We start from the raw sequence: 20,725 nt of genomic DNA on the forward strand, positions 1-20,725 counted from the left end.
AGCTTCCATATGTCCTTACTCCTTATCATCGTTTAAAACGATTCGTTTTATATAAAAACTCGAATTTTGTATGTACGTCTTTGTGTGTACATATACACATCAATATCTCAAAAAAAAAGGAAGAAGCTGAGTTATGATGATTTTCTTGCATCGCTTTAGTTGACTTTCTCGTTGGCATTAGTTGTGACTTGTGACTATGGATGGACAAATTGACAAGTGCTGCAAGAACCCATTCCTCACTAGTAATCTTTGTTATCATAATTGCGTTTTGCCAACGGATCGATGGGAATTATTGATGTGTTAAAACAAACGAAAAATCGAATTCCCATAAATGTATATTTCATTAGTTATTTTGTAAGTTAAGCTAAAAATATTATAAAATTATATTTTCTGGTCAGATTATATCTTTGCACTACCATTCTAGGTTGGAACCACGTGAAGCTTATTTTACTTTACGAGCAAGAAACACGTCCGAATTTTAAATTATCGATTCAAAATAAAACAAAGAAAAGTCAAAACTACAGAGAAAGGGACCTTTCTTTCTTCCAGGGAGCCAGGGAAGGAATGGTCTCGCATTACTTCTTCTGCGCCTTTTCAGAATCAATGAATCTTATCGAACCAATAACGATTCTGACGTCATTCCTGACATATAATGATATTCCTATATTTATCACCTACCCACGTATATCTTTTGTCTATAGCAAGAATTTACTACTTGGGGAACAAGTTATCAAATACTACTTTTCTAAGAAAAGAAAAACTACTAGTTGCAATTTTATTCCAAACATTGATGTGAGAGTGACTACACCATTAATAAATCGTGTGAGGCGCTATTCAGATTTTTCATTTTTCGATGAAGTGTGGATTTGTTTTGTCATTTTTATTGTAAGTTTTTGTTTTGGTGCACATAAATATTTAATTTCTATTAATTTAAAATATCTGCTGAATGACACTAATTATTGGACTCATTAATTCACTCGATAGATTATTGACATTTTTTTCAGTAGGCGTAGTAGACCTTTTTCCGGGGGAAGAAAAAAAGTTTAAGCGGTTCGATTCCCACTAACCTTTTGGAGAATCGTGTCACGTGTCGAATAGACCCAAATCCTTTACCCTACATGTTTGAAACTGTATAAAATTCCCGACGTAAATAAGACGATCTTGACCCGGCCCGAGAACCCGAATCTATGGATTTTGAATTTGGAAACCCAACCTACAAATTTTTTATATATCCCACTGACAAAGCCGTTACTAGCCCATGGGCCTAATTACTTCAAAGAATGCTCAACTTTTGATTTTTAATAGAGAAGAAAAAGTTTGAAACTTTATCATATATTGACTTGTCTTGTTGCTCTCTAGAGTGCAATCATACCATTGAATACATTTTAGGATTCGTTTTCAGATGGTTTAAGATATAATCACTCTGAACGCAAATGCAAATTAGAATGTATTTTGATCCAAGCATTTCTACATGTACTGCTTTGATCTGAATCGAAAAGAGCAAGTCATGGTTACTCCCTCAATAATCGCCACTAAGAAGAGTAACAGCTTCTTTGACTTTTGGAAGCATTTATCACATAGAGATTAAATCATTCACCAACTACCACTGCAGTCCACACAAAAAAAAAGCTTAAATAGATTAACCAAAAAAGCACAAGAAAACTAAATGCAGAAAGAGAGGAAAAGAGACAAATGAAGCAACTGGCTCCAATCTTGGCCGTGGTAAACTTGATCCTCCTGGTTCATGGAGACGAGAGATCAGCGGTTGGAGATCCTGGGATGAAGAGAGACGGTCTCAGAGTGGCATTTGAAGCTTGGAACTTCTGCAATGAGGTTGGCTTCGAAGCTCCTCACATGGGTAGTCCTCGAGCTGCAGATTGCTTCGATTTGTCATCTAAATGCATCAAAGCATACACAGAAGACCAATCAAACAAAACCACCAGTAAGTTTTCTTCTTCTTTCTTTCTCCTCTGTTTTCTCTGTTTCTAACTATAATTTTCGATAGGTGGATCTTCCTTGGTGCACAAGGTATCAGACTCGGATAATGAGCTAGGGATTGGAAAGCCTAAACCAGGAATCATATCAGAATCAGCATTGCATAACCCTGACCTTTACGCGGTCGAGAAAGAACTCTACCTAGGCTCCCTCTGTCAAGTCTCAGACAAACCAAACCCATGGAGTTTCTGGATGGTCATGCTCAAAAATGGAAACTACGACACAAAATCTGCTCTTTGCCCTAAAAACGGCAAAAAGATCCCACCTTTCAATCAACCCGGATTATTCCCCTGTTTCGGCAGCGGTTGTATGAACCAACCGACGCTGAACCACGGAAAAACCGAGCTTCAGAGAGATGGTCAAACCATGAAGGGATGGTTCAATGGTACGTACGAGCAAGGGGCAGATTTTGGAAATGGGTTGGATGGGATAAGTTATTACGAGGTTGTGTGGGAGAAGAGAGTAGGCGTTGGTGGTTGGGTATTTAAACATAAGCTTAAGACTTCAGCTAAGTACCCATGGCTTATGCTTTACCTTAGAGCTGATGCCACTAAAGGATTCTCTGGTGGATACCATTATGACACTAGAGGAATGCTCAAAACAGTAAGTAATTAACACTAACTTTAAACCTTTTTGAAAAGTTTTTTTCATTCTTGTCAAAAAGAAATTGATTGATCTTTTGTGATGAAATATTGAAATGTGTTGTGTTTTTGTATTAGCTTCCGGAGTCACCAAACTTTAAAGTGAGACTAACACTAAATGTAAAACAAGGAGGCGGAGCCAAGAGTCAATTCTATCTTCTCGACATCGGAAGCTGCTGGAAAAACAACGGCAAGCCCTGCGACGGTGACGTAACCACCGACGTTACTCGTTACTCGGAGATGATCATAAACCCTGAAACCCCACTTTGGTGCAACCCCAAGAGTCTTCACAACTGTCCACCGTACCACACGTTTCGGAACGGCACCAGAGTTCACCGTACGGACCACCGGAGCTTCCCTTACGAGGCTTACCACGTTTACTGTGCGCCGGGAAACGCCGAGCATCTTGAGCTTCCGGTGGGGACTTGTGATGCTTATAGTAACCCACAAGCTCAGGAGATTCTTCAGCTTTTGCCTCACCCGGTTTGGGGTGAATATGGATATCCTACCCGGTTGGGTGATGGTTGGGTGGGTGACCCGAGAACTTGGGATCTTGATGTTGGTGGCTTGTCCAGTAGGCTTTTCTTCTACCAGGTGATTGATTGATCAGTAAACCGGTTGGTTTTTCTGTTGTTTCTTTTGAATATTCCGGTTTTGGTTTTTGATTTGTTTATGTTGTAGGATCCCGGTACGATTCCAGCGAGGAGGATTTGGACATCGGTGGATGTTGGCACCGAGATTTATAAAGAAGATGAAGCAATTGCAGAATGGGATCTCTCTGATTTCGATGTTCTTATTACTTGATTTAAGTCAATTTTATAATATTTGTTTTTTTTTGTCGTCAAGTCAATTTTATAATATAAGATTCACAACTAATTTATATTCATTTGGTACAATTATTTTATCAAAATATGCAACCAATACTGAACCAATCCAAAGTTTTTGTTTTCAAAGTAAACCAAACAAATTCCGATGTAATTGTGTAGTACCGGTACTGGAAAGAGAATTGCGTACTAATATCAACCATCAAGCAAAAAAAAAAAGTGTACTTGCGATGTACTTTGGGTCCTACCACGTGGCAGCTAAATTATTTCTCTCTACCTTCCGATTTAACACACATAGTCGTAAAAACCAGAACCCTCCAGCTAATTTAGAGGGTTAGGAATACAGTTGGGAATAATGAATATACGCTTTAGCCAGATCGCAGTACAAGACTTTGCAAAACAAGGGAGTACAAATATTTCTGGTGAATTCTGGTGTAGTACATCACAAAAGGCGTACAGAAACACGATTCCAAAATCTATTTAAACCCTAAGAAATAACACAAACACAAAGGAACTAACTCAAAGGAACTGGCCAATTTCAAAGGTTAGATTGGTATTGCAATGAAAGAAGACAAAGCGGTAATGAGAGAGAGACAGGGAACAAGCAGAGCATGGATTGAGTTTACTAAAACATTAAACGACTCTGTTTTGTCTCTACCCATGCACTGCCTCTTCCCTGGCTCCCTCTTTTTTTCTCTATATTTCTCTCTCTCCTTTCATTTCACAGCTTTCAATGGAATTTTATTGCTACTGCTAACGTTTGTGACAGCTGACGACAAGCTTAAGGGTTTTTGGGTTTGGTCTACCTCTCTGTCATTCATGAAGTGGAGCTGAAAGAAGCAATGGCGTCCATTTCTTGGCGCAAGAGAAGGGCATCAATGAACATGTCCAGATTCTCTCCCTGCATCATATCCTCAATGGCATGGTGAGTGATTCCCACACGGTGATCCGTTACTCGCCCTTGTGGAAAATTGTATGTACGGATTCGTCCAGATCGGTCTCCGCTGCCAATCTGTTCATGGGATTTAGACATTGATAATGTAAGATTGACTGAAAACATGAGAAAAAGATTTGTTGATTTGATATGTACCTGATCTGACCGTAGCTTTGATCGACTGCTCTGTATTCTCAACCTTTCGATTTCATATAGCCTTGCACATAGTACTTTAAGTGCTTTGGCTCTGTTCTGTTACAAAGATATTAAATTTTTCAGTAGGATGTGTAAGATTAAGGGAGTAAAGCGTAGTGGGTGAAACAAATGTTCAGTACCATATGTTGTGACCTTTCATCTTGGATTGAGACCATCATCCCCGTTGGAAGATGGATTATTCGGACTGCGCTGTTTGTTGTGTTGGCGTGTTGACCGCCTGAGCCACCAGACCTATAAGTGTCAATCCTCAAATCTTCATTCCTTAGCTGAACATCTACCTGTAAGTAGCCACCAGTAAGAACGATGATCAAAAAGTATGTACGTTTGTAAGATTAACCGATAAGAACGATAATAAAAGAAAAATGTAACTTGTAAGATAAAATTAATAACAGGTGGCAAAACTAAGATTGGAGAAACATTGGTACCTCATCAGCCTGGGGAAGGATGGCAACAGATATAGCGCTAGTGTGAATTCGACCAGATTTCTCTGTGATAGGAATACGCTGTGCAAAGATGTTCAAGTGTGATTATTTGATTTTGTATGATTAGTCAAGAAAATCAGAATGTGATTCATATATTATAAGTTTATAACATACCTGAACCCTGTGAATTCCACTCTCGAACTTTAGTTTTCCGTAGACACTGGCTCCACAAATTGCAGCACTGGCTTCCTGGAAATTACATTCAAGATCTTAGCTTCAGGAGAACAGAGCAATACTGGAATACTAATATTCACATAAGGAGGAACAAAAGTTACTTACTTTATACCCTTTCATATCTGACTCGGTGATGTCTACAATATCAAACTTCCAACCTTTCTTCTGTGAATACCTTTCGTACCTGTCGATATTCCAAAACCGGATAAAAAAACAGAAGTAAAGTTCAAGTACAAAGAAGTATACTTGCTTCTACCAGCAGTATATGGGACTTACATTCTGAATATGTCCATGGCAAACAAAGAAGCCTCTTCACCACCAGTACCTAACATAAACATTCAGATGTCAAAATGAAAAACAACTACAGACAGCTTTCTACATGGATAATGTAGAAGACACCGTGGTGTTTAAGAACCATTAGCTCACAAGTGTACCTGCTCTCACCTCCAAAATGCAATCCCTCTCATCAGCTTCATCTTTAGGAAGCAAAGACTTAAGCAGCAAAGTTTGAAGTCTTTTTTCTTCTTCCACCGCCTCGTCTAATTCACCTACAGCCAAATCAAGCATGTCTTTATCATCCGAACTTTCCGACACCAGAGATTTCAATCCATCAATCTCCTGCCAACAGAAAGTAAACCTAATCAATGATGATCTTTGGAACAGATATATAATACGGTAAAGCAAATTCACTACCTTTTGTTTGGCCCTCAAATCATTGATCAGCAACATTGAATCTCTCAGCTTCCGAAGTTCCTTATTGGCTCTTGAAAACTCCTCTGGTGAGTACTCAGGCTGTCTTCGAACAACGGAAAACACAGTTTATCGATCATGTCAAAAAATCAACAACCAAAAGGAAAGCTTAAATAACAACAATGAGCTTAATCTTTGGGATTACCTGGTTGATAAGCTTCTGAAGGACAGCATTTCGATGCTCTATCGCCGAGAGCCTCTGATCCATTATCTTAATAAGATCAGGAGACAACTGAGGTTCCATTCCTGTCATTATACATCTCAATTCAATCAAATACTAAACTATAATCCAATGCAATGTTTATTCAGATCATATTTACGTACCGGTGGTGTACAGACGAATCATATTTGACGAGAGAACCGATCGCAGGCTACGATCGTGTGAATGCGTACCTCTAGAGCAATATCGAATCAGATTGCTCAAGAAATTTGGCCGAATTAACACCCTCATGTTTTTTTTAGCACAAGTTTTCGAATTCTCTTTCGATCTGTCTGGTTAAGTTTCAGACCGAACGGTGAAGATGAAAGAACTTTTGCCGGAGCTCGTGACGGCGGCTTCTCTCGTCGCCGTCGAGAAAAGATAAAACGAGGGTTTTGGTAAATTTGCAGTTCCAAATCTTAATTAGGGTATTTTCGTCATTTCGTTCTGGCGTCTATATATTTGAAATTTGAAATTAAAAGTTGAGATAAGTTGGAAAATAGACACTTTTTCTATAAATAATTTGTAAAGTATGTAATTTTTTTAGAAATATGAGAAATAGACATTTTTCTCTTTTTTATCTAATAATACTTTTTGTTTAATAAAGATTTTACTAAATGACTTATATAACCTTTTGTTATTTTGTTATTTAGTAAGATAAAGACAAAATTCAAGTCAAATCCTATTTTTTATTTTTACTTAAATATTTTTACTTTATTTGATGATATTTCTTCATAAAATTTTACCACATAATCATATTAGTTTTTAAAATTTTTATGTGAATTTAAAAAGTCTAATTTTGCTATTTCAAAAATATGTAGCAATTTTTATTTAAACTCAGCCGACGGTGTACGTGATATTGTTAAAATTGGTGTACTAATAGTAATATACAACAATAACGTAAAAATTAATATAATTACTGATGTAGAAAATGATACACTGAGTATAACAGTGTACAAAATGATGTACATAGATGATGAAAAATATGGTGTACATAATCGTACACCTTTAAAAATCTATGAGACAATGTACTAACATTGGTGTACGAGATGATGTACACCACTAATTAAAATAATGATTTATACATTCTCTATAAGTGTACACCAAGTTTTGTACACTTTGTCTACCAATCTTGTATGTTATCATTTAAAAGTTGTATATATCATTCTATCCACCAATCGTCATAATAGTTTCAATCATTTTGTACATTATTAAGAGTAACTTAATTATATACACCATCATGTACACCATTATATTGAATAATAATATTTGGTTTATACAATCATTATGTTTGTAAAATATTAAAACAATATTACTTATATTAATAAGTATAAGAGAAGTCGGTGATGATTTATGAAATATCGGTGTACACACTTGTACACCAACGAATAATGGTTAGTGTACAAAACGATGTTTTAAATGTTTGTGCATTATAATGATGACAGATAAATAGTCTAAAAGTTAATGTAATTTTTTTAAAAAAATAATATTTAATTTTTTTAAGTATTTAAGAATACTAAAATAAAAAAATAAAAAGATAAAGACAAACAAAATAAAATAAAAATGGTTCTTCATATAATTTTTATTCTCTCTCAAGATAAAGGGTATTTTAGTATTTGATATGTATTTTGTTTTTTAGTCTATTAGACAAATTCTCTATCTCACAAAAAGCAAAAAAAGTATCTATTTCTCTAATTTAAAAAAAAAACTACCTACTTTACAAATTATTTTTGAAAAAGTGTCTACTTTGCCAATAAGCCTTTAAAACTTCCCTAAAATAGTCATGTCCATAATAATTTCAATGAATTAGAAATTGACAAACAATAGAAAATAAAATATGTGGCTGATACTTCAAACTAAAATAATTTCCAAAAAATGAGGTTCTAAATTTTCAAATAAACAAAACTTATATGAAATTTTAAATGATAAAGTGTTTTTTAAAACTTGGCGTAATGGTTTGATATTGAATATTTCCCTGATGTAGGCCTATGGTATATGGGCATGAAGCTTGTTCCATTATCTGTACCAAAGGATAATCTAATTCTTTTTCCTCGTTCGATGAAAAGTTTATAAGAAGTTAAAACACATAGAAAACACTTTTATTATTGTCATTACTTTAGTTTTCTCTTCTTTAAGAAAACCGAGGATTTGTTATAAAAAAAACAAGATGAAGAAAACAGAGGAAAAACATATAGACTCAGTAAGAAGGAACTTATAATAAAGCAACATGAGTACTTGTCTGCATTGCAATATGACCTTAATTAGATGAAGCAAATTAACAGAGGAAAAACATTATAGACTTTCTTAAAAAGTTTTCATAAACCAATTTCATACACCAATTTTCATATACTTAAAAACTAAAATAATTTTCATATACGCTTTATAAATTATAATCCAATTGTGACAGGAACATTGGCTTCTTGAATCCAGTTAATAGGACCTAACCAGTTAGCAGCTGTGAAGCCATTGACCTCAGCTGCAGACCTGGCAACCTTAGCCCAGTTAACTCTTCTGTTAGCGAATGCTCCTGGTCCACGGTTGTTGTACTCAACGTACCTACATGACTTGTGGAAACTTTCCCCATCCCAAATCTTCCACCCTTCTGGTCTAATCAAATCTCCCATCTCGGTGCTCATTATCACGGTGGTCGAGAATTTCTTCCACGGCCTTCCCAAGTATGTCGCCACCGTAAGTCTCTCTGGCGTTAGTTTCCTGTCGGGCACGATGCGGCAGTTTTGGAGGACGATACCAATTTTCATCCCTAAGCCCAATTCGTTTCCATCGGCTGTGACCGTGTTGTATTGTCCCTTGCTTCCTTTACGGACAACAATTAGTGTGTTTTGGATCACGGTTGCGGATTTGCCGAAGATGAAGTCTACTGTTCCCGAGACCACACAGTTTCTGTAGAACTGACGACCGTTGTTAACGTACAATGTGTCTTGATAACCGTCGAATCTGCAGTTGAAGATCACGGCACGGTCTCCGTTCACTCGGATAGCCGCGGCTTGGTGTCCCATTGGACCGGCGGTGTTCTTGAATCCCATCCATTTCGCCATGAATCCTTCCGATTCAACCTCTGCACAATATATATATCGAAAACATGAATTATGTAGAGAAAAATATGTGTAACCTAACTACTGAATTAGGGTTTGATGAGACTTACGAACTGTGGCACTGAGGGATGTGGTGGTTCCACGGCTGAGAGCAACACTTCTGTTGTAAGAAATGACGGTCTTTCTTGCACCATCTCCAAACATGAAGATGTTGTTCTTCTTCTTAGGGATGATTACTTGCTCTCTGTAGAGACCGGCCTTGATGTAGATGATGCATCGGCCTCGGTTATTCTCAGGACAAGCATCAACGGCTTGTTGAACCGTCTTAAACTGTCCGCTTCCATCCTTAGCCACCACAAAGTTCGTTCTGACCCTAGCACCGCCTCCGCGGCCGCCTCTACGGCCACGTCCAGCCTTAGCCATGAGCTTCCTGTCAGCACCTGAAACCCATGTTGGGATTCCGGTCTCGTCAATGTCTTCAAGAAGACGACGAGCAGGACCATCTGGGTCGGCCACGGGAGATTCATCAACAACAGGAGGGGCTCCGGGAGTGGGGATTCCGCCTGTCATGTTCTTCAAGTCGTCAACCTTGTTGTTAATCTTGGCCATGGCGCTAACGACAGTGTGGAAGATGTCAATAGCGTTGGTAGTGAGAATCTTGGAGTTTGCAATGCCCTCACCAATCGCCTTTCTTAAATCATCTTCTTCGATATCGTCAAGACAATCAGTTTGGTAATTGTAAACACCGATTAACCATTGTTTGAGCTGGTCGATTTTGCTCCCGATCTGGCTAAGATCTTCACCCATTTCTTCAATAATGGTAGCGAGATCCTCAAGAGCGTACATGAAAACTCTCTTGCAGTAATCAAGAACGGCTTTGTTGTTTGGCGAGATGCTCGAGCCCATGTTTACTTCGGTTTGACCCGTGAAGTTAGACGATTTGGTTAATTCGTCTTTTGTAGCGAGCATGAAAGCCTTGATCAGCTTGTTTGGGTCCTCGCTCTTGACCGGCTCGAGAGTTTTGACACATGAGGCTTTGTCGGATGTCGACTGGCAAATTCCTTGAACCGCTTTCATTTGGGGAGACAGATTAGCATCGCCATTTTTGTTTATGAAGGCAACGACTCCTATGGCAACTCCGACTATTAAGAGGATGGAGGCCACCGAGACCACAACTTTTCCAATCATTTTTTTTTTTCTGTTTTTTTTTTTTTTTGGTTCTTTTTTCTCTCCGATCCCTCCGGATTTATTAAGGTTAATCGGAGAGGGAGAGGCTTTATTAGATTAAAGCCAAATTGTTGAATGACTTAGGCCAGTATCTATTGTGATGGATTCTGGAGGTTTATATAGAAGCTTTTTGAATTCTAAAATTAGTAACTTGCATGGATTTTGCATGGAGAGGGATTGATGTGGGTCAACGAATGGCTGAGAATATTTGGTCAAAAAGCTTTATTTAACTTTCGCTGGAGCTCGTGACGTCGAACTTAGAAAAGGATGCCGAACGTAAATTTGCAGTTCCAAATCTTACTAAGGGTATTTACGTTATTTCAATCTTACGTCCATATATATGGAATTTAGGATTAACTTTCTATAATAGTCATTAGTCCTTACTATAAACAAGGTCAGGTGAAATGATCCAAATATGGTTAATTTTTCTTATTTATTATCTAATTTTTCATTACTTAAAATTCTAAATAAGGGATTTGTGTAACAAATCGACATTGTGTTATATATTAAGTTTGTGAAAATCCCTAATTATCAATTGACATTATTCAATGGTTAGTTTTTACATCGTATATCAAACGTATTAACTTTCTATTACTTCAAATTCTAAAAATTGAAAATTTAAATAGATAAAAATTTAAATCAAATTTTAAAACTTTTTAAAAAGATATTTTTGAAAAATCAAATTAAATTAATAACTTGTATGATAAATCTACATGATGGCACGAAAAATTGAATTTGTGAAATCTCTAATGATGAATAAATTATATCAAATAACATGATCCAAAATCCAGTTTATATTTATATTGTATTGCAAATTTATCATCCAAGTTTCTAGTATTATAAAACTTTCTGTTTGGACTTAAATGCTAAAACTCAACTTTAAAATAAAATCTTGAATGAAAAGGTGTAAAAAAACTTTTAAAAAACAATGAGGGATCAAAAGTAATAATCATTTAAAAATAAAAATTAGAAACTTATATTATAATTTACATAACGTTGAAAGAGATATGGGTCTAGCTATCGTGACAGAATCTCAGATGACTACGTCTAAGAAGAGAAAGGAAATTTTACGTCTTAGAGGTTTTAAACTAGATGTTATAAATACCCGTTGGAAGAAGATTAAATCTTTGGAAATATGTAACATAGCATTAGTCTCGTACGTATATTTTAGCAGTTTCCTTTTTAAAATAAAAAAAAAAAAAATCTCGCAAAATTTTTGTGCAGCTTGCATCTCTGTTGGGTAAGTTGGTGTTAATCAATTAAACCACTGTTGCATTGTATCCGTTTCACCCAAAAAAATGTTGCCATATATCTTCTAAAACCAAAACAATTTGGAAACAAAAAAAGATCACAATAAACTTGATATACCCATTTTTTATTTTTAAAAATAAGCATTTGCGACGACTGTAATCCATTTGTATGCAAATTAAAAAAAAAAAAAAAAAAAAAAAAGACAGGACTGAGTTAGAAAAGAAGACACGATTGTTCCTCTGTCTCAAAGTAAACCCAAAATGGAGAAATATCGGGCAAGTTAATTATATGAATGTCCATAATAATTTCAGTAAATTAGAGAATTGACAACAACGTAAAATAAATTAGTTAAATTATAATATTTTAAAAAGGTTATTAAACATAGGTACAACACAGCGAATAAATTATTATATCCCAAAACATAGAAACAAAAATCAAACAACATAAATTTTCAATATTTTTTTTTTCCTCATCTTTCATACGTGAGACAAACAAAAAGCAAATCTTACAACTTCATCTCCCCGCGCATATTACCCTACCGAAAACGACGTTGTATTTTCACCTTTTACATGAGCACGTACTACTCTTTTTTTTTTTTTTGATTTGATTTGATTTGATTTATACGCCTTATAATCCAAGCGTGACGGGAACATTGGCTTCTTGAATCCAGTTAATAGGACCTAACCAGTTAGCAACAGTGAAGTCATTGACCTCAGCTGCAGACCTGGCGATCTTAACCCAGTTAACTCTTCGGTTAGTGATAGCTCCTGGTCCACGGTTGTTGTACTCAACGTACCTACATGACTTGTGGAAACTTTCCCCATCCCAAATCTTCCAACCTTCTGGTCTAATCACATCTCCTATCTCGGAGTTGATAATCACGGTGGTAGAGAATTTCTTCCATGGCCTTCCCAAGTATGACTCCACGATTAATCTCTCTGCCGCTAGTTTCTTGTCGGGAACGATGCGACAGTTTTGGAGGACGATACCGATTTTCATCGCTAGACCCTTTTCGTTTCCATCGGCTGTGACCGTGTTGAATTGTCCCTTGTTTCCTTTACGGACAACAATGAGTGAGTTTTGGATCACGGTTGCGGATTTGCCGAAGATGAAGTCGACTGTTCCTGACACGACAATGTTTCTGTAGAACTGACGACCATTGTTGACGTACAAGGTGTCTTGGTAACCGTCGAACCTGCAGTTGAAGATCACGGCACGGTCTCCGTTCACTCTGATAGCCACAGCTTGGTGTCCCATTGGACCGGCGGTGTTCTTGAATCCGATCCATTTTGCCATGAATCCTTCGGACTCAACCTCTGCGCAATAATATATAACATGAGCTATATATGTAGAGAAAAATATTTGTTAACCTAACTAGTGAATTAGGGTTTGGTGAGACTTACGGACTGTGCCACTAAGGGAAGTGGTGGTTCCAGGGCTGAGTTTAACACTTCTGTTGTAAGAAATGACGGTCTTTCTTGCACCATCTCCGAACATGAAGATGTTGTTCTTCTTCTTAGGGATGATCACTTGCTCTCTGTAGATACCAGCCTTGATGTGGATGATGCAACGGCCTGGGTTTTTCTCAGGACAAGCATTAACGGCTTGTTGAACAGTCTTAAACTGTCCACTTCCGTCCTTAGCCACCACAAAGGTTGCTCTGATCCTAGCACCACCGTCATTACTGCCACGTCCAGCCTTAGTCATGAGCTTCCTGTCAGCACCTGAAACCCATGTTGGGATTCCGGTCTCGTCAATGTCTTCAAGAAGACGGCGAGCAGGACCATCTGGATCGGCCACGGGAGAATCATCAGCAACAGGAGGGGTTCCTTTGTTGACGGGAGCTGCTCCTTTGTCTGAAGGAGCGAAGATTCCGCCTGTCATGTTCTTGAAGTCCTCGACCTTCAAGTTAAGCTTGGCCATGGCGCTAACGACAGTGTGGAAGATGTCAATAGCGTTGCTAGTGAGAATCTTGGAGCTTGCAATGCCCTCTCCAATAGTCTTTCTTAAATCATCTTCTTCGATATCGTCAAGACAATCAGTTTGGTAATTGTAAACACCGGTTAACCATTGTTTAAGCTGGTCGATTTTGCTCCCGATCTGGTTAAGATCTTCACCCATTTCCTCAACAATGGTGCTGAGATCCTCAAGCGCGTACATGAAAACTTTCTTGCAGTAATCAAGAACGGCTTTGTTGTTTGGCGAGATGCCCGAACCCAAGTTTCCTTCGGTTTTACCCGTGAAGTTTGATGATTGGGTTATAGCATCTCTGGTAGCGAGCATGAAAGCCTTGATCAGCTTGTTTGGGTCATCGCTCTTGACCGGCTCGAGAGTTTTGACACATGAGGCTTTGTCGGAAGTCGCCTCGCAAATTCCTCGGACCGCTTTCATTTGGGGAGACAGATTAGCATCACCATTTTTGTTTATGTAGGCAACGACTCCTATGGCAACTCCAACTATTAAGAGGATGGAGGCCACCGAGACCACAACTTTTCCAATCATTTTTTATGATTTTTTGTTTTTGTTTTTGTATATTTTTGTTTTTATTTTTTGCTCTCCCTCCGGTTTTATTTAAGGTTTATCGGAGAGGGAGGGGCTTTATTAGATAAAAGCCAAGTTGTTGAATGACTTGGGCCAGTATCTATTGTGATGGATGCTGGAGGTTTATATAGAAGCTTTTTGGTTTCTAAAATTAGGACCGTGCATGGATTTTGCATGGAGAGGGAGAGATTTGCGGTCGACGAATGGCTGAGAGTATTCGGTCAAGAAAGCTATAATTAACTTTAAAGATTTGTTTTTGTAATTGCTTAGTTGCGGATTAAAATTGGTCACGATAAGATAAATATGGCGTACGTCCCCTGATTAGAAGTTGTGGTGGTTTGATTGACTAAAAATAAAATAAAGAAGAAAAAAATAAATAAAAATAAAGAGAAATTTATAATTCCTTAAGTGATATTAGCTGTAATTTTACTTTTAATCCTTAGTTAAATACTATGTCAAGTTGGACCAAACAAACCAAACTTGTATAAAACCGAGTTACAAAAAATCCTTTTAAAATCAGTCATGTCATAGCTTGACTATGTATAGGTCAAAACATTAAAGCGCATATTTTCACCTTCATTCCATTGGTTAACTGGTCTGCATGCAGTATCGGATATGAATGAACCAGATTATATAACTAAATTATAAATATTCAGAGCTTCTATATAACAAACTCTTTAAATGAGCTCTTCTTAACAGAAAATCCTAAAAAATGAGCTCTACTATAGGTAACCAGACCAGTTCAATTTGTCATACAATATATATACTTTGTCTTCACGTATGCACCGCAACAATCCCGTACGTATTTGATTTATTGCAACATGCTATGTATATAAACGTAGCTATATATATATATATATATATATATATATATATAGCAGTTTGATTAATTAACGAGAAACATTATATTTACATTTTCGTATCCCTCGCCCCTCGGAACTTAATACATACGTATAAGAATTAATATGTGACCCACAAAAGATAAAACTTCTAAATTGCTTTTCAATTGATTTTTTCCCCTTTGTAAAATATCTAAATCTACATATTTTCATAGTGAAAAATAAATCAATAGTGAGAGTAAATCATCACATCTTTACATTAACCAACAAAGAGAGAGTAAATCACTCACTACAAGAAAGAAAACAGAATTGTAGCAACAAAAAATATAAATTAACTAGCGGCAGAATGGTATTTATATATCTTCGGCTGATCAGTAGCATGTCTAGTTAATAAAACCAATTAAGTACTTATAATATATAACCACAATTTTTTTTAATAACTACACATTTTGCCTACTAAACATAAAGGGTATATTATATACTACAAACAAATCCACAAAAGTAAAATCAGCGACGAAATGGTATTCATCTTCGGCTGAGTAGGATGTATGGTAAAAAGTTAGTTAGGTCACTAAATAATGACGAATTACGGGGAATCAAATTGCGTTGGTTTTTGGTGTTTTTAAAAAAATGTATGTAGCCATTGATTACAAAATTTACGTCAGAATGTGGAGCATCAATGAAGAAAAAAAACAAACGAAAATATGAGTAAGAATGTATAAACATAAAATACATATATGCAAATACGATATTAATTACGTTTTTATTATTAGATAATCACATTATTCCATATCCTTTCCAATCACGAGGTCCATACATGATTATAATCCATAACATATTAAATACAAACATACATCAAAAGGAACCTTTGGTTACAAGATCCCCAAAATATCTGAAAACCCAATCGATGAAAATTATTCATCACCATCGACCGAAGCAGTACATTTTGTTGTGTTTTATGATATATAATATATATTGATAAATAAAATCAATAGTAGTAAAAGGACAAAGGTGGTGGGAGCAACGTGTCGGTATCTTTCTGGTTAAGTTTGGTCTTAATGTTGAAAGTGTTAAAGACTTTGCCCATTCCAGCGAACACATCCACAGACTCACCACTCATTCTTTTCCCAAGGCCAATCCCTCCTTCGACCACTTTGTGCAACGTCTTGTCGTAAATGTCATCGAGACAAGTGGAATGGTAAGTGAAGATGGAAGTCATCTTCTTCTTACATGTGAAGTAATTCTCAGCCATGCTCGTTAGATTTTTTCCTGCGGCTTTCCAGAAATCTGCAAAGTCGTCCAAGGCGTTGTGTAGCTGTTTCTCGCAGCCGGTGATGCATGTTGTGGCGAAGGCGTTTCCTTTGTATTTTGGTTTGATTCCGGAGAGGAACTTCAAACCCTTTTTAACGGACGCTTCTGCTGCCGTGGCTAAGTAACGAACCAAAACGGCGGGATCATCGCTTGGGACGTTTCTTAAGGTAATGCTGCATAGACGTTTGTCTTGCACAACGCTGCAGATTCCATCGACGGCTTTTTGGTGGTGTGGTGAAACGGCGTCACGTTTTGCTGGGACTATAAATGCGGTTGCGGTTAGGGCAATGCAGAGAATGAGAAAGGCGAGTTTTATTGGAGTGTTCATTTTTTTTTGTCTTTTTTTTTTTTTTTTTTTGGTTTTGTTTTTTGGACGTGGATTGGAAAGGAATGGATTAGAAACAGGAAGAGAAATGTTACGTATATATAAAAGATTTATATGGATTTTCTAAATTTGGATGTTTTTTGTTTTTGGTTTTGACTATTTTCAAAAATGAATGGATGATAAAGAGTGAATTGTGGCGTTTTTATCTGTGGGTACCGAGTCACTAATCCTAATTTTGTTTCAAAATATAAAATGAGCAAATTAACAACGACAACAATTTTTATTTACATTTAAGTTATAATCTATAATTTACTAACAGAGAAAAATCAAGTAAAAGAATGTTTTAATTTGTATGATTCTGGTTAATTGTGAATTAAACAAGAGTCCAAATAATAAGGGTAACGGATTTAATGTAAAAATATAGTTTTTTAAAAAACATTACAGAGATTTCTATGCACATAAATTAAGTTTTGACTGGTATATCGTGTATATGTAAAAATCAAATTTTCTGGTAAGAAGAGAAACGCCGAGACAGAGGTGGCTAATGTACTCCTTCCCCTGGAGCTACGGCTCGAGCATTCAACAAAGGTTGAAGAGCTTTGACAACGATACTCATATTCGGCCTAAAATCTGCTTCATATTGCACACACAACGCAGCAACCGCGGCTAACTGCGAATCATCATCACCATAACTTGAGGTTAAGAACAATGAATGCAGTCTAAAACGTAAACACAATCTGAGGTTATGAAAAGTTTGGTTTCTTACCTTAGCAACAGCTTTTGGAGGGTAATCGCCACCGAGTCTTGCATCAACGCATTGTTTAACCTTGTCTTCACTCAGTTTAGGTGTAGCCTGATGTATCATAAGTAACAGTTTACATGGTTGATGATCATGCTATATATATGAAGATAAAAGATGTGATCGGATAGAGAGAAATTAATTAGTACCCATGTGACTAAACTTTGCTGGCCTCTGGGTAGTCTATGATCAACAGGCTTTCGACCTGTAAGAAGTTCGAGTAAGACAACTCCAAAGCTGTAGACATCACTCTTGGCATTTAACTGCCCGGTCATTGCATATCTGTTAAGAAAACAAAGGAAGAGCATTTGAGACTTGAGAGCTCATCAAACTATTCAATGTCTTCAAAAGAAACCAACTTACTCAGGGGCATGGTAACCAAAAGTCCCAAGAACTCGGGTGGAATGAAGGCGAGCTGCCATATCAGGAGCTTGATTAGAGAGATCAAAGTCAGCAATTTTGGCAACATCATCTTCAAAGAGGAGGACATTGCTGGATTTAATGTCACGGTGAATGATGTGAGGATTAGCTTTTTCATGCAAGTACTCAAGGCCTCTTGCAGCTCCAACTGCAATTTTGACTCGTTGATACCACGACAAGACAGGACCTGGCTGTGCTCCTTTCACACCTTTTCTCCCTGAGGAGAGAATCATAGATTAAATAATATGTTAAAACTCAAGAATATTATGTCTAGACTCTACAAGTGTGTTAATAAGCAAAAACAGTACCATGAAGAATATCATGAAGAGATCCATTATTGGCAAATTCATAAGAAAGTATCCGTGAATTCCCATCAACACAGTAGCCAAGAAGTTGAACAAAGTTATCATGTTTAAGCCTAGAAACCATGGAAACCTACAAGCAGTGTCAAAATTTCCCAAGTTCTTAAACACAAAAAAAGTGAGACATTTATGTGACCATAACACAGTAGTAACAGAAAACCACACAAAACCTGAGCAAGGAATTCATTGTCAGGCTGTTTGTTAGAATCCAACTTTTTAATCGCTGAAGGCAGATCATTGTTTAATACCCCGTAGTATACTCTTCCATAAGAGCCTTCACCGATGAGAGAATTCGATCCAAAATCATCAGTTGCTTCTTTGAGTTCACTAAAAGGGATAATAGGTACTTCAATAGGCTGCAACTTCACAACTGGAGGACCCTTCTGTGCAGTTTCAGAGGCTTGGTGGTGCCTTGCATCATTTCCTTCACACCAAAACCAAAACTCCAATGAGGAAACAGGAAACAAGTAAAGTCTTGATTTTTTGGATAGCAAGATCCAACTTTGATACCTGGAGGAAAGTGTTTGGCTTGGTTATGACGACCTCCATAATCAGCAGTTTTATGCATATCATCATCCTCCCCACAACACCCAAAGCAACTCATTTTCTTTAAAGAATCAAAATTGGAGTTCAAAATGGAAAAGAGAAGAGCATAAAAACGGAAAATCAGTCGAAATCGAGAAGAGAGGAACGAAATAGAAATAATCTGGGGAAAAAGGTTTTACCTTTGGGGGATCCAACAACACGGAGTGAAACGGAATGTGCAAAATGTTCTGGAGAATTATTAGAGAGAGTGAAGAAGAACAAATGACAATCAATGTCTTGAGCTTAATTAGAGAGAAATTATAGGTACGAGTGATTAGCTCTCCCAAGTTTGACTGGATTTTCAACGCCAGCGTGTCGACATTAACACCGTTGGATTATTTGACAATGACCCAAAATCCAACGACCAGATTGCCACATCGTTTTATTTCATTTTGTTTTTGTCTTACATGATATAATAATTACAATCATAATAATTTTCTTAAATGACGCTTTCTATATGGAGTATTTTCCTTTGTTTGTTAATTAGTGCCATATCTTTTAGATATAAAACTATTAACTATGACTTGGTAATTAATACGTATAGTCAAATACTAGGCATCCTACGTTACGTTTCTATGCATTTTTTTATATAAAAGTGTAAGAACCAATACTAGCTTAAAAGGAAACGAGTAGAATTTCGTAATGAAAAAAGACTTCAAATGTTACCTTTTAAATTCAGTTTATGTTTCCGCGTTACCTTTTGAAATCTCGTTGCTTTCGTACGAAAAAGACAAGAAAATAGAAATAAATTAGAAAGGGTGGTTTGGTGAGTAATGGGTCGTATATGTGGGAGTCGTTATCGTGCATGTGAACAAAATATGGCCATGTTCGAGACGAATCATGGTGTCTTTTAATTTGGTGACTACATTATTTTAACACTAATCAATATCTTTCTCGAACCATATGATCATGATTAGCCGTTTCTATATTTTCTCTTTTAAATAGATTATATATGGGAATTATTAGCCGGAACTTTGCCGCTGCGGTTGGTAATACCTTTTAATACACTTATGATTTGTCTCTTTATTCGGTTCCTAATTCAGTATACATATTGGGGCTTGAGTTTGAACGGAAGGTATATCAATGTCATACCACCAATAATAATCAGCATCATGCATGGTTTTTAAAATGTGGAATAATATATACTTTTAAGGACGATAATGAGATTATATAATTGAAAGGAATTAGATCCATTGAGATTCTAAAGCTACCAAGACGAGGAACATGGAAGACGTGGCGCATTGGATTCTTCGTTCGAGTTTATCATCATATCATGTGACTGGTCTCTCTTTCTTTGTACTCACACTAACAAAACAAAATGTTAATATCCCACGTTAAATTAAATGATTAGAGGCCATCAAAGGATAAAAACAAGAAACCAAATCTAATATACTATTTTATAATAAAAAATTAAAAGCGGGTTTATGTAAGTGGGCCAAATAAAAAGAGTGGGCCAAGAAAGCCCAGACCATAATGACCACATGGAGACCGAAAGGTTGACCCAATTAGAAAACTTGTTATATCTTTAGGAGTCAAAGTCAAAGCGCGTTTACAAACACCGACACTTTCTTTGTCAACTAGCGGTTACCGCGGTTGTTCACTAGGCACGGAACACTCGATTTCTTCCCAAGAAGTCGCAACCAACACTTACTATGTATGGTACATCACAACATAGACAATAAAAACTCTTGGAATGTTCCGCGAAACAGGTGATTATTGACTACCATGAGTGGGGAAATGTGGGGTAAGTTAACAAGTACACTGCTTCACATGGGAAAAAGAAAAATGAGATACACA

General features: G+C 36.7%; 6 protein-coding genes, 1 long non-coding RNA gene and 1 other non-coding gene across 19 annotated transcripts; 3 read left to right on the forward strand and 5 right to left on the reverse strand.

Moving 5' to 3' along the window:
• Positions 1-532: 532 nt before the first annotated feature.
• AT2G09780 lies at positions 533-739 on the forward strand. Its single transcript, NR_140601.1, has one exon. It is a non-coding gene; the product is annotated as an other RNA (long non-coding RNA).
• Positions 740-1,313: 574 nt separating this feature from the next.
• On the forward strand, positions 1,314-3,585 carry AT2G47010 (calcium/calcium/calmodulin-dependent Serine/Threonine-kinase). Of its 3 annotated transcripts, NM_201976.4 has the most exons (5): positions 1,314-1,942; positions 2,006-2,598; positions 2,715-3,230; positions 3,318-3,473; positions 3,576-3,585. In NM_201976.4, exons 1-4 carry the CDS (start codon positions 1,693-1,695, stop codon positions 3,438-3,440), a joined length of 1,482 nt encoding a protein of 493 aa, NP_973705.4. In that variant the 5' UTR covers positions 1,314-1,692; the 3' UTR covers positions 3,441-3,473; positions 3,576-3,585. The 3 variants fall into 3 exon arrangements, with proteins under 3 accessions (NP_973705.4, NP_566093.4, NP_001324921.1); NM_130269.6 differs by lacking the exon at positions 3,576-3,585 and having other exon boundaries at positions 3,318-3,558; NM_001337239.1 differs by lacking the exon at positions 3,576-3,585 and having other exon boundaries at positions 2,715-3,552.
• Positions 3,586-3,872: 287 nt separating this feature from the next.
• AT2G47020 (Peptide chain release factor 1) lies at positions 3,873-6,695 on the reverse strand (the record flags this gene model as incomplete). Of its 5 annotated transcripts, none has more annotated exons than NM_130270.4 (11): positions 6,341-6,634; positions 6,162-6,262; positions 5,960-6,058; positions 5,701-5,884; positions 5,543-5,591; positions 5,372-5,450; positions 5,207-5,281; positions 5,036-5,113; positions 4,730-4,888; positions 4,551-4,646; positions 3,873-4,472 (listed from the first exon to the last, which is right to left on the reverse strand). In NM_130270.4, the coding sequence occupies exons 1-11, from the start codon at positions 6,465-6,467 to the stop codon at positions 4,278-4,280; spliced, it is 1,242 nt and encodes a 413-aa protein (NP_182225.3). In that variant the 5' UTR covers positions 6,468-6,634. The 5 variants fall into 5 exon arrangements, with proteins under 5 accessions (NP_182225.3, NP_001323990.1, NP_001323992.1 ...); NM_001337242.1 differs by having other exon boundaries at positions 4,278-4,472; positions 5,960-6,062; positions 6,341-6,624; NM_001337241.1 differs by having other exon boundaries at positions 4,278-4,646; positions 6,341-6,654.
• On the forward strand, positions 4,002-4,219 carry MIR408. Its single transcript, NR_140788.1, has one exon. It is a non-coding gene; the product is annotated as a microRNA ath-MIR408 precursor (primary transcript).
• A 1,626-nt stretch (positions 6,696-8,321) lies between the features above and the next one.
• On the reverse strand, positions 8,322-10,672 carry VGDH1 (Plant invertase/pectin methylesterase inhibitor superfamily). The gene is made up of 2 exons (NM_130271.3): positions 9,379-10,672; positions 8,322-9,291 (listed from the first exon to the last, which is right to left on the reverse strand). Exons 1-2 carry the CDS (start codon positions 10,454-10,456, stop codon positions 8,603-8,605), a joined length of 1,767 nt encoding a protein of 588 aa, NP_182226.1. The 5' UTR covers positions 10,457-10,672; the 3' UTR covers positions 8,322-8,602.
• A 1,368-nt stretch (positions 10,673-12,040) lies between these two features.
• VGD1 (Plant invertase/pectin methylesterase inhibitor superfamily) lies at positions 12,041-14,385 on the reverse strand. Its single transcript, NM_130272.4, has 2 exons — positions 13,150-14,385; positions 12,041-13,062 (listed from the first exon to the last, which is right to left on the reverse strand). The coding sequence occupies exons 1-2, from the start codon at positions 14,246-14,248 to the stop codon at positions 12,374-12,376; spliced, it is 1,788 nt and encodes a 595-aa protein (NP_182227.1). The 5' UTR covers positions 14,249-14,385; the 3' UTR covers positions 12,041-12,373.
• Positions 14,386-15,732: 1,347 nt separating this feature from the next.
• On the reverse strand, positions 15,733-16,847 carry AT2G47050 (Plant invertase/pectin methylesterase inhibitor superfamily protein). Its single transcript, NM_130273.2, has one exon. The coding sequence runs from the start codon at positions 16,763-16,765 to the stop codon at positions 16,115-16,117; it is 651 nt and encodes a 216-aa protein (NP_182228.1). The 5' UTR covers positions 16,766-16,847; the 3' UTR covers positions 15,733-16,114.
• A 165-nt stretch (positions 16,848-17,012) lies between these two features.
• On the reverse strand, positions 17,013-19,351 carry PTI1-4 (Protein kinase superfamily protein). 6 transcript variants are annotated; one of them, NM_130274.4, is made up of 8 exons: positions 19,069-19,351; positions 18,854-18,950; positions 18,514-18,767; positions 18,290-18,416; positions 17,925-18,198; positions 17,711-17,843; positions 17,529-17,615; positions 17,013-17,432 (listed from the first exon to the last, which is right to left on the reverse strand). In NM_130274.4, the coding sequence occupies exons 2-8, from the start codon at positions 18,945-18,947 to the stop codon at positions 17,304-17,306; spliced, it is 1,098 nt and encodes a 365-aa protein (NP_182229.1). In that variant the 5' UTR covers positions 18,948-18,950; positions 19,069-19,351; the 3' UTR covers positions 17,013-17,303. The 6 variants fall into 6 exon arrangements, with proteins under 6 accessions (NP_182229.1, NP_001324147.1, NP_001031552.1 ...); NM_001036475.1 differs by having other exon boundaries at positions 17,092-17,432; positions 18,290-18,399; positions 19,069-19,157; NM_001337244.1 differs by having other exon boundaries at positions 18,290-18,767.
• Between the last annotated feature and the right edge of the window lie 1,374 nt (positions 19,352-20,725).

Source organism: Arabidopsis thaliana, chromosome 2, assembly GCF_000001735.4.
Source record: "Arabidopsis thaliana chromosome 2, partial sequence".
In the NCBI taxonomy this organism is placed as follows: Eukaryota; Viridiplantae; Streptophyta; class Magnoliopsida; order Brassicales; family Brassicaceae; genus Arabidopsis; species Arabidopsis thaliana.

Bases quoted from the DNA above. Each gene is read 5' to 3' on its own strand.
- VGDH1 (NM_130271.3), bottom strand. From the start codon at position 10,456: ATGATTGGAAAAGTTGTGGTCTCGGTGGCCTCCATCCTCTTAATAGTC. The intron at 9,292-9,378 runs GTAAGTCTCATC...TATATTGTGCAG, and splicing joins ATCCCTCAGTGCCACAGTTC to AGGTTGAATCGGAAGGATTC.
- AT2G47010 (NM_201976.4), top strand. From the start codon at position 1,693: ATGAAGCAACTGGCTCCAATCTTGGCCGTGGTAAACTTGATCCTCCTG. The intron at 1,943-2,005 runs GTAAGTTTTCTT...AATTTTCGATAG, and splicing joins CCAATCAAACAAAACCACCA to GTGGATCTTCCTTGGTGCAC. The intron at 3,231-3,317 runs GTGATTGATTGA...TTTATGTTGTAG, and splicing joins GTAGGCTTTTCTTCTACCAG to GATCCCGGTACGATTCCAGC.
- VGD1 (NM_130272.4), bottom strand. From the start codon at position 14,248: ATGATTGGAAAAGTTGTGGTCTCGGTGGCCTCCATCCTCTTAATAGTT. The intron at 13,063-13,149 runs GTAAGTCTCACC...ATTATTGCGCAG, and splicing joins TTCCCTTAGTGGCACAGTCC to AGGTTGAGTCCGAAGGATTC.
- PTI1-4 (NM_001036476.1), bottom strand. From the start codon at position 18,947: ATGAGTTGCTTTGGGTGTTGTGGGGAGGATGATGATATGCATAAAACT. The intron at 18,768-18,853 runs GTATCAAAGTTG...TTTGGTGTGAAG, and splicing joins AGCCAAACACTTTCCTCCAG to GAAATGATGCAAGGCACCAC. The intron at 17,616-17,710 runs GTACTAATTAAT...ATGATACATCAG, and splicing joins AGCAAAGTTTAGTCACATGG to GCTACACCTAAACTGAGTGA.
- AT2G47050 (NM_130273.2), bottom strand. From the start codon at position 16,765: ATGAACACTCCAATAAAACTCGCCTTTCTCATTCTCTGCATTGCCCTA.